This window comes from Crocuta crocuta, unplaced genomic scaffold (genome assembly GCF_008692635.1).
Source record: "Crocuta crocuta isolate KB4526 unplaced genomic scaffold, BGI_CrCroc_1.0 scaffold762, whole genome shotgun sequence".
Taxonomy (NCBI): domain Eukaryota; kingdom Metazoa; phylum Chordata; class Mammalia; order Carnivora; family Hyaenidae; genus Crocuta; species Crocuta crocuta.
The window spans coordinates 545,800-559,732 of NW_027529524.1; the positions used below are offsets into that span (position 1 = coordinate 545,800).

The 13,933-nt window shown below is 52.7% G+C and overlaps 2 protein-coding genes across 3 annotated transcripts in view; both read right to left on the bottom strand.

Annotated features, from left to right (window-relative positions):
* Nucleotides 1-122: 122 nt before the first annotated feature.
* On the bottom strand, nt 123-3,911 carry NEU1 (neuraminidase 1). The gene is made up of 6 exons (XM_077760922.1): nt 3,669-3,911; nt 3,014-3,206; nt 2,016-2,278; nt 1,363-1,545; nt 957-1,179; nt 123-855 (listed from the first exon to the last, which is right to left on the bottom strand). The coding sequence occupies exons 1-6, from the start codon at nt 3,828-3,830 to the stop codon at nt 629-631; spliced, it is 1,251 nt and encodes a 416-aa protein (XP_077617048.1). The 5' UTR covers nt 3,831-3,911; the 3' UTR covers nt 123-628.
* A 450-nt stretch (nt 3,912-4,361) lies between these two features.
* Nucleotides 4,362-13,933, bottom strand: part of SLC44A4 (solute carrier family 44 member 4) — an 11,842-nt gene continuing 2,270 nt past the window's right edge. Inside the window, exons 3-21 of one of the 2 annotated variants that reach the window (XM_077760860.1) lie at nt 13,512-13,585; nt 13,304-13,382; nt 12,417-12,516; nt 12,210-12,335; nt 11,983-12,043; nt 10,619-10,706; nt 10,454-10,537; nt 9,964-10,199; nt 9,759-9,858; nt 9,041-9,133; nt 8,666-8,768; nt 6,630-6,883; nt 6,449-6,543; nt 6,273-6,376; nt 6,085-6,158; nt 5,813-5,883; nt 5,611-5,705; nt 5,439-5,523; nt 4,362-4,483 (exon numbers count right to left, since the gene is read on the bottom strand). In XM_077760860.1, the coding sequence (XP_077616986.1) occupies nt 4,362-4,483; nt 5,439-5,523; nt 5,611-5,705; nt 5,813-5,883; nt 6,085-6,158; nt 6,273-6,376; nt 6,449-6,543; nt 6,630-6,883; nt 8,666-8,768; nt 9,041-9,133; nt 9,759-9,858; nt 9,964-10,199; nt 10,454-10,537; nt 10,619-10,706; nt 11,983-12,043; nt 12,210-12,335; nt 12,417-12,516; nt 13,304-13,382; nt 13,512-13,585 (2,044 nt within the window). The remainder of the gene's footprint in view (nt 4,484-5,438; nt 5,524-5,610; nt 5,706-5,812; nt 5,884-6,084; nt 6,159-6,272; nt 6,377-6,448; nt 6,544-6,629; nt 6,884-8,665; nt 8,769-9,040; nt 9,134-9,758; nt 9,859-9,963; nt 10,200-10,453; nt 10,538-10,618; nt 10,707-11,982; nt 12,044-12,209; nt 12,336-12,416; nt 12,517-13,303; nt 13,383-13,511; nt 13,586-13,933) is intronic. The other variant, XM_077760861.1, reaches the window with a different exon arrangement.

The window sequence follows — 13,933 nt, forward strand, 5'->3', positions numbered from 1 at the left end:
ACTTAATTTGCCAAAGTGTGACTGTCATGGGCAACAGCAGCTTCTTCCCCAGAGCTCACTCCCAGCCTCCTACAGGTGTACATGAAGAACGCACATGCGCATGGACAGAACCACAGAGACACTGCAAGTGCTCATTCTCCTTCATTAAAAACGTTAAGTTACAAATAGTTCAATTTATAAATAGTCTAGGTGGGTGGTGCACCTAGTTCTTTACCCTGAATCCAAATATTGCCCTTACAGTACTTTTGCCAACCTGCTCCACAGTATCTTACCCTAAAGAGGAAGCTCAGCCTTCCCCATTTCCCTGAGTCCAAATATATTCAATTCCACAGGCCTACCTAACCCCACCTACGAAAAGGACCAATCATTGCCCCAGGAACAGAAGGGGGCCAGGCCCAGCAATGATGTGGAAGGGATACGCTCCCAAGTGAGGGCAGGACTCCCTGTGTGGAAGCAGCCAGGCTTGTAGTCCTAACAGAGTGACTTCCCTGTCAAAGAGAAATTGATTTTGCAAAAGGCTAGAGTCTACGGGCAGGTGGAACTGTCTTTTAGGCACCTCTAGCCTCCGAGGGCCCACAGTCCTGAAGGCTGAGTCCAGGGCCTTCTACTCTGGTGGCAGGTGTACAGCTCAGAGCGTCCCATACACGCTGACTTTGGCCAGTGAGATGCTCTCTGTGTACTGATTCCGGCCTTTCTCATACAGGACGTAGAGCTGGGGGGCCTGGTCCTTCCCGCCCACACTGCCCTCCAGGGCTGCCAGTGAGGAGTAGCCACTGGGGCCTGGCCACAGCTGGACCGTCTCTTTCCGCCATGAGGTACCGTTGCTGAAGCTCCAGCGCAGGGTCAGGTTCACTCCTGGGGAAGGCAGCAGAGTCAGAAAAAGGGGGGGGGTCTCTGGTCACGCCTTCTCTAGATAAAAGGGGCTCCCCCGACGACCTCACCCAACAGACACTCACGGAACTCCGGATGGGCTGGATTGGTGAAGAAGACAATACCGGAGCTGGTGGCTACAGCTCCTGCAGCTACCACAGGGTCCACAAGCTCAGGGTCGAAGGTCACATCACGGGGCCGTATGGTGTCACAGGCGTCGTAGCTGCGGAGGACAATTCGGCAACGGCAGTGGTAGTTGTTCTGGTTCCGGGCGTTGATGACGACTGAGCCATCTGGGAGCTCATAGGGCTGAAGAGATAGAAAATGGCTTCAGGAAGACCCAGGGAGGGGGCAGGGCAAAGGGCCCTGTCCCTGAGGAAGCAGGCCAGGTTGCACAAAGGTGGGCGGGCAGATCCTGGGTCTGTGAGTGAAATGGTGCTCTGGAGGACAGGGGAGGTGGAGTGGGTGGGGAATAGCCCATGGACTCCTCACCTGGCACTCATCAGGGTTGAAATCGTTTTCCCGCTTGGGCTGACCATAGGGGATGCCGCTGACCCCACTGCCATAGCGCCAGGTGGCACCATGATCATCACTGAGGAGGCAGAAGACCCCGTCCCGCTCCAGTGTTCCATGGCCACACACGATGAGGCGGCCCTTCCGCGGCTCCCGCTGTTTCTGTGGGAAAGGAAGCTGGGTGTCACTGAGGGAGACACTGAAGAGGCTCACAGGCAGGGAAGGGGAACCCGTCACCTCCTAGCGTGAGAACACATCTGGTCCTCTTCAGTTCTGTCTTTGCTACTGAGGATCCCATAAGTACCTACTGCCTGAATTAAGAAACTCTTGCAGAATAAGCTCCTTTAGGACATCAGACAGGGGGTTCCAGCCACAGAAGTGCATGGGAGCTTTAACCCATGCTTGGTGTGCTCACTCACCAAGCTATGTATGACCCCCAAATGGGAAGACAATGGCAAAGATCCATCTTCCCTCAGGAGGGGGTTCCTCCCAGGATGCCCCTTTCTTCCAAGGAATCCCATCTAAGAGAAAATCTGACTTCATAAGTCCTTCTCCCTGGGAAGAAGTCCCATTGGGGGCATCTTCCAGACTCTCCAAAAGGCAGTCCCCACCACCCATCTCAGGATAGAGACCTGAATGCCTGAGCCTGGTCCGGGGGCAAACATCTCGGTGCCAATATCCAAGGAGAGGTTCCGGGGAGGGCTCCAGGACACACCGTCATCTTTGCTCCACACCAACATAGTGGAGGCCACCTGGCAGCCAGCCTTGTGAGCACAGAGGGAATAGAAAAGAAACACCACTCCTGTCTCCATATCGCTCACCACTGCCCCCAGGTTCAGCCCATCCGGGGTGTCCCCATCATCTACAATGAAGGCTGTAGGAGACCATGTGCTGCCTAAAGAAAAAAGAGAAGAAATCCAGGGTGAGCACTCTGAAGGTGCCCTTTCTACCTCTCCCTGTTAATTTCCACCTCTTGCTAGGGCCCCAAGGCCTTAGAGTGGCTGCAGAGCCCTACAAAACCTGCCCTTCCACCCCCCTGCCCTGCAGCCTTACCTCTCTGACCTTATCTATTCTACCGTTGTTCACTCCATCCTGTCCCACAAGCTCCTCCCCATTCCTCAAGTAGTTTTCTCCTGGAGAAAAGTCACAAGCTTGTGACATCTGCCTGGTACACTCTTCCTCAGGGTTACTCTCAACTCCTTTACTCAAAAGTCACCTATTTAAAGTTGCCACCAATATCCAACATCCTGCTTTATTTTTCTCCATTATATTTATCCCTTTCTAATATAAAAAATAAACTCACCTATTAATTACGCTTATTGTCTGTCTCCCCACAGACAATATAAGCCCCATGAGGACAGGGATATTTGGTCTGCTTTGTTCACAACCATATTCACAGAACCTAGAACAGTGCCTGGTATATAGCAGGTGCTCAATAAATTTTCAATGTTCAACCCTAGCTGATTATAATTTCTAGATCACTGCTCTGTACAGCTCTCCTCCTTAAGTCTCTTCAGGGACCCAGGCCTCCAGCCCTCCCAGCTGGTCCTATCCTTAGAGCCCTTGGGCAGGTCAGGCTCCCTACCCATCCAGCCTAACACCAGCATCTACCACTCAGGCATCTTTATACCTTGGTCCAAGGACCTGCGAAGAGCAATGAACTTAGCTCCCTCATCCGATGTGGACATTTTTCTGGCCTCAGCGAAGGCAAGGAGAGTGCCCTGAGGAGTAGCTGTGATGAGGGGAATTCGGTAGGTATCCACAGAACCGATCTGCCTCCCGCTCACCCACAGCAGCTGCTCCATGGTCACCAGCGGCTGAACCTGCGAAGGGAGGAGGAAGGGTCAACACGGACAAATTTGACTTCAAGTTTTAGGACGGTTGAATAGTGGCTCGGAGTCGAGCGTCCCTGGGAAAGGCAGAGTGTTGGGGACCAGAGTTGGGGTGTGTGTGTCCTAGAATAAGAAAGGGGAAACTGAGGAGAGTTTGAAACAAAGCTGGGGGCTCGGAGAGGGAAAAGGGGTCTGAGGGAAGAAGGCGCCTTCTGAGAGCGTGGGGCTGGAGAACCTCCCAAAGGTGAAGGAGCTCGAATGAAGAGGCTCGGGAGGACAGGAGAACAAGGGCCCGAGGAGGAAGAGGGGTTGGGAGTGGATGGAGGGAACGGAGTCCGAGAACGGCGGGAGAGTCCCTCGAAGAGACGGGTCTCAGCAACCCGCGTCCCGGGGGACGCTGGGTACAGACCACCCGCGTGGGTTGGCGATGGGGATATACGAGGGGCGACTCACCAGACTGAAGTCGTTCTCTGCCCTAGCCCCAAATTCTGCCGGAGACAACAGCAGCAGGAAGATCGCGGCAAATACCTGAACTCTACAGCCTCCCCAGAACCCCGGATTCTGCGATCCCCCGGGTCTGCCCTGGAGCACTTGGCCGGTTCGGTACGCCATCATCTCTCCCCAGGTAGCCAGAACCAGGCCCCCCCAAGGGTAGACGCGGGCTGGAGTCTGTCAGCTGACCGGGCCCTTTAAACACTAGCTATTCCGCCCCCCCTCCCGTCCAGAGTCGGGCCTCCTGCCGCACTTCTGCGATTTTAATTGGCTGACTCCTCACTCTGACTCCTCATATGACCATTTAGCGCCTTGGAGCTGGACCTTCCAATTGGCTCTTTTTGAAGTCCCGGAGCATGTGACCCTGACTGGAAGCTTATTGGCTGGGATGAAGAAGGGGGCCGACATCATTCCTCAGGAGCCTTTTGATTGGCCATGGCTCCTGGGGCGCGTCATGGGGGCGGAACCTATTTTAAAGAACTTGTGGCGAAAAAAGACAAAAAGGACTGCATGTCATGGATGGGATAAAAGTCTCAGACTTTTTGAGAAAACAAAACATCAACCTTTAATAAATTTTTTTAAACTACAAAATTGAGATCTGGAAGGCGGGGTGAGGCTGGGAGACTGTACAGGAGGGGATCAGGGCCGCATCTTTCATTTCTTCCTCTTCTTGTCCCCCGGAAGCGCCTCGTTCTTCTTGCCTAGAATCTTCAGAAGGGCTTTGGGCATATAGTAGGGCCGGTCCAGGGAGCCGTCGTTCCTCTCCAGGTCTTCCACTGAGCCGCAACACAGACCGTTAGAAAGGACCCTCGGGGGCCACCCCACTCCCCGGGAAAATCGGGGGAGACTACAAGAAGCTGCCTGGTTTCAGGCAACAACGCCACGGGCTGTTCTTTTCGGTCAGGTTTTGTAACCTACTGGGTAGGTTATATAATCTCAGTTTCTCATCGGTAAATTGTGATCAATAATATTTCATAGCATGGTAAGGCTTAATATAAAAAATGCATGTCAATAGCTTATTGCAGATTGCTGTAGGTACTACATAAACCTTGAACGAGTGTAGAGTTGGCCCTTGAGCGACAGAGGGGCCAAGGGGCGCTGACCTCCGTGCAATCAACAATCCACCTATGACTTTTGATTCCCCCCCAATATAATAGCCTACGTTGATCCAAAGCTGTACTGACAATGTAAACAATTAGCACATATATTGTGTGTTATATGTACTGTATACTGTATTCTTACAATAAAATAAGACAGGGGAAAAATGTTAAGAAAATCCTAAGAAAGTGAAAATACATTTACAGTATTGTACTGTGCTTACTGAAAAAAATCCACACTTCAGTTGACCTGTGAAATTCAAACCCAGGTTGCTTAAGGGTCAACTGTGTATAGGAGGGAAAGAAAATCTGCACTCACTACAGCCATCTGCTGGGAAGTCTCTTGTGACTAACTTCTACCTTCGATTTTCTAGGGAAGGGTACCAGAGGCCTCTCCCCTGGAATGTTCTTTCTTGGGAGACCCTGCCAGCCTGGCAGTTCACTTCCTCCTTTCTTCCCCAAACCCCTGGCTTGAGGATGGCAGAAGAGGCTTCCTCTGGCTTTGGCTCCTTTAACTCGCAAAGTTGCTGTTTCTAGAAGCACCAGGTCTCCAAAAAACAAAAACAAAAACAAAAAACCCTAAACAGTTTGGTACCTTGAAATCTGGGGGAAGTGGTAGAGGATGTCTACTCACAGAAACAGAGAAAGAGTGTGTCCACACACATGCCAAAAACACTGAAGAAGCCATTGGCAATGACGTAGGCCCCCAGGATGGAGACCTGGAAGACACAGGACGTGTTAGAGTTCCTTGGCGGGGGGGGGCAGGGTGTGCTGGACTGCAAGGCAGAGCCAGGGAGTCTACTCACCATGATGGGCAGCCAGTAATAGTTGAGGGAGGGACTCTCAAAGTTTGTTCCCAGCCCCTGGATGCGACCGGTGAAAAAAAAGAAGGACAGGACCCCTGTGCGAGAGGTCGGGAGGTCAGTGTCATCACTCCTCTGAGGTCACCTGTTCGGCTGCCCTGTGCCCCTGCCCTTGGTGCCCGTAACTCCCAGTCCTGGCCCTTACCAACACCTCCGACCACCAACAGCTTCCCGAAGAACAGCAGCAAGTCTGTAACTTTGTCCAGAACGACCACCCTGTATGGGAAGTTGGGGTGGGCCGGGCATGAGGGTACTGGCAGAGCTAGGAACAGTGACTGTGGCAAATGTAAAATGAAGAAAATTGGGCACATTTGAAGATGGAGGCAATGGAGCGTTAAGCCAAGCTCGAGGCCCTCTGAGCGCTGCCTAAGAACCCGGCCTTGGTTGGGAGATCACAGGGGTGGGGGACAGCCTGACCTGACAATGTTCCGCATGAGCAGCATGAAGGCATTTTTGGCTGAGACGCAGAAATTCTTCCCGTAGATGGCAATCTGAGTGAGGTCAAAAGGTGAGCGTTATCTGTGTGCAGCGTACTTGGGCCGGGGCAGGGGCCTGGGCCAAGGGACCCCAGAGCTAGTAGGGGCTGCTTGTGCAGGAAGGCTCACCATGATGTAGGCGTTGCGGTTTAGGAACTTGATAAACTTCTCCAGGCACCAAAGGCAGCACTTAAAGCAGCACATGATGCAGCGGGCCACAGGGTTCTGGGCTCCTGGGAGTAAGGGGATGCTTATATTCCGTCACCGGCCCCTGACAGTCACTCCCCAAGGTGCTACCTGCTCACCTCTCAGTTTGTTGTCAATGTACTCCAAAACGACCCGGGCTATCTGCACAAGGGTCAGGATGAGGCTTCCAAAGGCCAGCGACCCAGTGTGGTACCTGCAGAGGGCTTAGGTAGTCAGAGGCAGCTCCAGGACCCCTGGACTCCCACGCTCACAATGTCCAGCCCCCTGCCCCAGGCTTACCGGAGTGTGCGGATGAAGGCAGAGATCAGGGGGAAGGTGGGGATGTCCCGAGGCTTGTGGAAGGCCCAGTAGAAGGAGGCAAAGGCCCCAGCCAGGACACACTGGCCCAGGGCCAGTACCCAGTTGAGGGTCCAGAATAGCCCCAGGACCCCGTAGATTTGCAAGTTGAAGAGAGAACGTTGAACCAAGCCCGTGGACGAGTAGCTCTGGAAGACGCACATCAGTCCTGGGCATGAGGAGTTCACGGGCTGGGCCTGGGGGTGACAGAGTAGGGTCATTCCCAGCCAACTCCTGACACTCCCAGAGTAGCAGCCTCTCTGAGTTGGGGAAGCCATTTCCTTCCAGGAGATTCTTCTCCAGGTTCAAGTTGGGTTCAGATTGCCTATCACGTGAGAGAATTAATTTCCTCTCAGCCTCCATATGGACACGAGAGCTCCTGGGCCTTGTGGGCTGAGCCTTAATGGCGTGAAGGCAGTGTGACCAGCACCTGGCTTTGTCCCTGATACTCAATCAGCAATCCCCTCTAACACAGCCTCTGCAACTCCCACCAAAATGCTTTCTAGCAAAAATGAACAGACTGGGTATTAGATGGTATTAAGGAATTATTGTTAACCTTGTTGGGTGTGATAATGGTATAGTGGTTATGCTTATAATTTAAAAGTCTTTGTCGGTTGGGGCACCTGATTATCTCAGTCTGTAGAGCCTGTGACTCTTGATCTCAGGGTCAAGCCTCACACTGAGGGATAGAGATTACTTTAAAAAAAAAAAAAGTCCTTATCTGTGGAGATCCATCCTGATGTGTTTACAAGTGAATTGGCACTTATGTCCAGAATTTGCCTTAAAAAACTCCAGAAAAAAGGAATTGTGGGTGTGGGGGGGGGAATGGATGAAACAAGGACAGTGGGAAGTTGAGGGTTTGTGTGTGTTTGAAAATTTCCATAATAAAAAGCGAAGAACACAGAAGTTTAAAAACAGCCCTTGCCTGCAAATGTGACAAAAATCCTTATAACTGCTGAAATTGCTCAGTGTATGTTTGAAATTTTTTGAGAAAATAAACTACTTTGCCCTTTGTGTGGGTTTGTGTCAGTCTCTGCTGCTAGATCCTGAGCAAGTTGAAAGCAAGAACCAGGTCATTTGGAGCTTTGCATATCTAGTGCCTGGTACATGGTGGGTCCTCCCTAAATGTAAACCAGCTTCCCTTTCCTTTTTTAGAGTGAGCTGATGCCTGTGGGTCCCAGCTCAGACGAGGTGGCCACATGAAAGCTCTGAGGACAGCAGATTACCTGAAGTTCAGTGCCACTTCCTGAGAGCCTATCAGGAGGGTGGGGAAGGGGGAGTTCCACCCGCCTATTGCCTAGGGTGCCGCCAAGTTCCCAGGGAGAAAGACTTCAAAAGACTAAGCAAAACTGGGGCGCCTGAGTGGCTCTGTGGTTACATGTCTGACTCTTGATCTCAGCTCAGGTCTTGATCTCAGAGTCATGAATTCAAGTCCTGCACTGGGTCACGTGCTGGGCATGGAACCTATCTAAAACAAAACCAAAAACAACTAAACAAAACCCATGTACAGTTATCAGCTCTTATCAGGTGGCAGACATTGTTCAGAGCACTTTATGTGCCCAATGTCATTTAATCTTCTCTGCCTCCCTGAGGGACAGGTTTTAGGATTATCTCCATTTTACAGATGAACAGACTGAGACTGGAAGCTGAGTAGCTAATGGTCCCCCTTGGCAAAAGCAAGTCCAGGGGAGGGGTGGGAAGTGCTGGTAGCCAGTTTTCCCAGGGCCAGCATGCCTCTTCTTCCAGTCTCAGTTTCCTTCTCTGAATAAGGAGGTAGCTCGGCAAGAGGAGCACTGGATCTGGAGTCCACTGCTGGCCCCCCATCTGGCTGGCAAGGGGGCTTGTTGTGTGACCTTGAATGAGCTTCTTTTTCTCTCTGGTCCTCAGTCTCTGCTGCACAATGAGGGATTTGGAGCAGCTGGCCCCTAAGGTCACCTCACCCCCATGGACACCTCCATATCCACCGTAAGTCCCCTCACCATGGGGTCGCATGATGTATTCATTTGCACTTTTTCACAGCTGGGCAAGCTGGCGTTGGGTGCCCAGAGAACATATTGGGGTTGCCCCGATGTGGCCAGGTACCCAGAGGGGAGTCAAGGAAGGCATAGTCACATGGGGGTCTCCACAGGTCTCCTCCTCAGAGACCCGTTCCCAGGTACTTGTACAGGTCGTTCACTGTACAAAGGGTTGGAATTCAGCCCGGACTCACTCTTTCAACTCTGTCCATGGGCAGCCCTGTGTCTGCCCAGGGGAAGGAGCACCTTCTTCCAATTGCTCTGAGGCATTTTATAGGTGAGTATTGCCCCTTCCCCACCCCCTCCCCAGGAGGGCCTGCCCATGTGGGCAAAGGATACAGGGCAGTCATAGCCCAGTAGACAATGCAGATGAGTAGGAGGACAAAGGTGACCAGCGGGTAGAACATGGTAGACATCATCTGCCCCACGGCCCTGGAGGAAGATAAGAGTAGTCCATCAGCGTGGCCCTAGTCCCCAGGCCCCACCCTGGCAACATCCCCACCTCTGTCCTTGCCAGGGCCTTCTCTGTCCCCCAGGCTGGGCACACAGTAGGTGCTCATTAAATGAACTGAACTGAATAAATCAGGCACAAGGGACCCTTAGAGGAAATTAGAATCACAGAGAAGCCACCTGGGGGCAGCTTCTTGGGAGACTAAGGGAATAGGGTCCTCAAAGTATGGTCTCTTGATGGTCCTGGTTGGGAACAAGCTGTTACTTCATGCCTGGGCTCCTGTTCCACCCATCAACCACCCCACCCCCCCCAAATAGCAGCTGCCACTCACTACTCCTGATGGAGGGTCTGCTTCATGTTCTGGGAACCCGACAAGACACTAACTCATTTAATCCTCATGACAGCCCTACATAGTAAGAACTACTCTTGCCCTCATTTAACAGATGGGTAAACTGAGTCTCAGGAAAAAATGGAGTCACACGGTGGTGTTAACCACTGCATAATTCTCCCCTTCTCTTTCAGGGCTCCCTGCCACCTTTCCAACATTGCCCTTCTGGGCCTGCACCCCCGTCCTCTGCCCCATCTCCCTCCCAGACAGATCCTGACTTGCTGGCCTCCTTCAGGAGGGCGATGGCGATGCGGATCCGCTGCCGCAGGAAGATGAGCATCAGGAGCAGGATGCCTTCAAGCACAGCCAGCACGATCACTGAGGGTCGAGAGGAACAGAGAGGCCTCCGTCAGGGCCAGGGCTCAGCATGGCCCGGGGCAGCCGTCGGGTGGCTGGAGGTCTGGAGATGGGCAGGGCACTTACAGGCCACCAGCCAGGTCTCCTGGACATTGCGGTAGGCACTGAGGTTGGTGGTGATGCCCAGCTGGACGATGGAGGCACCCTTGTCCCGCAGCACTCGGTACTCCTCCCAGCAGTGGTAGATGCCATATGCCAGCACGCCCAGCACCCCGAGGATCAGCACCAGCACCAGGGGCCCGGCCACCAGGCGCAGAAGCAGGATAAACAGCAGGCTCAGGACCAGAGCCACTCCTAGGCCACTGTAGGCAGGGTGAGGTAGTTGAGGGTCATACCTCAAATTTTCTTCCTTTCAGAGGCCCTCAAATGCCTCACACTCCCAAGGTTCCCAGAGGTTAGACCCCCTTTGTCTTATAAATCTTGGTGGGTTTGGGGTCCGTTCTGAGCTCTGGCTCCTTCACCCCTGTCCGAAGTTTCTGTTCTGGACATTGGGGTGGGGGACAGAGGGTCAGGGAGGGCAGAAGGGAAGTAGTGAGGAGGGGAACCAGTGACTCACACAAGAATCCAATACCAGGATTGGGCAAAATCTTCAAAGATCTTAACACTGATGTCACGGGCATTGAGGCTGTCAAGAAGACCACTGTTGGGGACAGACAGAATCAGAGGGGTGGTTGTGGGGGAGGGGTGCAGGACAGAGATGGGGGAGCAGGAAGATGCCCACCTGATTCCTTGGGAGATGGAGGTGTTATTGGAAATCCCTGGGAGTTCAGGTGGAGTACTATTCACCAGTGGAAGACAACGCCCCAGAGCTGGAGGGAGAGAACCGGGGCTCCTAGTGGGAAGGCCCAGAGCTTTGCCTTGAAAACCTCTGACCTCTACCCAGCCCCCTAGTGGGCTTAGGGAAGGGAGGAGAGGTGGGCTTTGCTGCTCCTCACTCTTCCCCTCCCCACAGCTGCTCTTGACTCCACAGCCAAAAGGGAGTTCCACAGGGAGGGCCACCACAGCTCCCTCATGCGCCGTGGTGCCCAGTCCAGCCTTCCTTCCCTGTCTCTGAATACCCCCTTCTTCCCCTCCTTGCCACTGCTTGGTTCAGACCCTGATTCCCTCTGGCCTAACTCTTATACTCGACCCCAACCTTGTCACCTTTCAACCTACCCTCTACCCTAGTGCCAGGGAGAGCATGCCTCATCATTCCAGGGCTCTAGGTCATTCTGCTGCTCAGACACGTCTGGAAGCTCTGCCCCAGAGAGCCTCTGCTCCCTGGGCCGGCTTCAAGACCCCACCGATTGAGCTTAGTCCACTTTCTTCTCAGCTCTGTGCCCCTGCTCTCCCGGCCCCTCTCTCTGAGTGTTCTCCCTTTGGAAATCCCATCCATTACTCCCTGTTCAGCTCCATCTCCGTCTCACCTCCTCCAGAAAACCTTCTCACCCCTTCCCCATCTCCTGAGGCACATATCATGTGCCTCCAGAGGCATGTATCTCCATCCTCACGATGACTTTGCCTGGCAGGCTGGCTTTGGCATTTACATTCTCAAGATGAGGAAGCAAGGCTCAGAGAGGATGCTTGGCCCAAGACCATACAGCTGGAAAGTGCTGGAATCCAGATCTGAGTTTGGAGCATTCATTTGAGATACTTTTCATAGCACCTATATTGAGAACTGGATATCTTTTTGCATGCTATAATTAAAGTTTTTTTCTATTAAAAAAAACATTTACCATTGGAAAGAAGAACATATTAGGAAAAGTTAAAAAGTCAACCGTGATCCCACCACTTGGCCATGTTTGCTTGTAAATTCGGATGGACATCCGGTCGTTTCCGATTCTTGGGCAGTGTCTTTGTGAACATCTCTGATCTCTGCACCTAAAAGGTAGCTCAAACCAGGAGCCCCACATCTATCTGGGTGCCTGGTGCACGACACACACAGGGTCCATGTGTAGGGTCCTGCTGCACAGAAAGGTAAAGATCTGGTGCTAATTCCAATTCTGCCAGCTAAGCTGTATTTGTTCTCTCTGGGTCTGCTTTCCTCACTTGAGCAATAAAGACATAGGATTGGATGATGCCTGAGGAAGGAACGCAGCTTCTCACCTGGAGTGGAAGGGAGGAGGAAACTGGGGCAGAGCTCCTGTTGCAGGCTTTGGATCACTGGCTGGGGGTGGGGGGGAGGACACACAGACACACAGACACAGAGCAGGATGAAGGTGTGAGCTCCCTCATCACCACCACCATCACCATAATCACCTACCCAACTCCTCCTCACCCCCACACATGTGCCCCTCCTTGACCACAGCGATAACGCCGGAGGCAGCGCTCACCATATCCCAGGGCACCCCCGGCAGACAAAAGCTCCTGTTTGCAGTGTAGAAGACCTCCCCAACGTTCTGCGAGAACTGGTTTACTCCCACAGTCCATGCGACCTCTGGACAGGAGGACACACACACCTGGGGGCAGAGAGCATGCTGAGGGGCTGGTACCCAGACCTTGGGGGGAGATCTGGGCAGAGGCAGGTCCCAGGCACTGACCTGGGGTGTGGGACACTGCAGGCCATTCTCAGCCACCATGATGATGTTGGTGGCCAGGACGCAACTGAAGATGTTGAAGTAGAGAAGATATGGTTTATCTCTGCAGGAGGGAAGGTAGTGTAGGCATCAGGGCCTGGTCAGGTGTGCGGAGAAGGGAGGGCTGCCAGGGCTGTGTCCCGAGTACAGTGGGCTCAACCAGCCCCTCCCCCCTCTTCCCTGAGGTACACCACTCAGCTTCTGCCCTTAGAAGCTCAGGCTGGGGAGATACAGGGGCCACCTGGAAGATTTCCCAGAGTTAATTGAGCATTGAAATTGCTAGCAAATGGTTAAGAGTTTATGACCTTGAGCAAGTCATTTAACTGCCCACTGCCTCAATTCCATCAGGTGTAAGATAATAGTACCTACTTCACAGGGCTTAAATGAGTTTGTGTGTGCAAAGTACACTGCCTGCCTGGAACATAGTAAATGCTGTGTAACTGTTAAGGTTTTATTATTTACTGAAAGTTTCCTGCATGACGAACTGATGGCATCACTTGGGGGATCACCCTTGTGTTTCAGATGAGGAGATCAAAGCGCAGAGAGTTTGAGTACCTTGCCCAAGGCCATACAACCGGAACTTACTTAGCCCAGTTGGGGATTCAAATGCCAAACTCTGAACTTGAAAATCCATGCACTTATTCACTACTCTGTCTCCCACTTTGGGGGGCAGAAATCAGAAGCCAGCTGCTCAGAAATGGAGGCTGCTCAAAGTGACCTAGTGTGGTGAGATTCAGGAAAGGGGGGGTGTGTGGGCAGCAGAGGAAGGATCTGGAGCTTGAGAGTTGGGGTTCTCTGCCCACCCCCCACCTCAGCTCCTGCCTGTCCCCTCTTCCTGCCTTGGTACTCACTTGTTGGCCCCCACCCCGCAGTAGGCCCCGGTGGAATTCCTGGGGTAGAGAACTTGCCGGGGGTCTCCGTACACCCAAGCTGGAAGCAGATGCAGAGATGAATCACTGGAAGGTGGGACTTGGGGGGCGGGGAACAGCCACGGGGATGGTCCCTCCCCGGGTTATTACCCCCAGCCTTGGCTCCAGCACCGCACAGCTGGAAACTCACCCACGATCCCCACCACGATGTACCCCAGAATGAAGAGAAGGAAGAGGACACAGCAGATGATATCTGTGCAGCTCCTGGGAGAGAAGTGGGGAAAGTTTTTGGAGAGGGGATATGGGGAGTACGGGCTGGAGGAGTCACGGGCTGGAGAGTGGGTACGTTTTATTTTATTTCTTTAAGATATATTTATTTTATTTGAAGAAAACCTCTCACAATGCACCAGGAAATAGGTAAGAAGTGCTTGTTTCTGTTTGTCGAGGCAGGGGGCACAAAAGAACAGAATATTCTCAGTGGGTAAACGTTCTTCTGAAGTCTGACACAGAAAAGTACACAACTCACATCAGTGCTCAGCTGGATTAATCTTCCCAAAAAGCAAAGGCCTGTGTAGCCAGCTCCCAGGTCAAGAAACAGAAATCACTAGTATT

Excerpts from the sequence above, each read along its gene's own strand:
- NEU1 (XM_077760922.1), bottom strand. The coding sequence starts at position 3,830 with ATGATGGCGTACCGAACCGGCCAAGTGCTCCAGGGCAGACCCGGGGGA. Across the intron at positions 1,546-2,015 it reads GACCAGGCTCAGGCATTCAG|AAACAGCGGGAGCCGCGGAA; the intron begins GTCTCTATCCTG and ends CCTTTCCCACAG. Across the intron at positions 856-956 it reads TCCAGCCCATCCGGAGTTCC|GAGTGAACCTGACCCTGCGC; the intron begins GTGAGTGTCTGT and ends TGCCTTCCCCAG.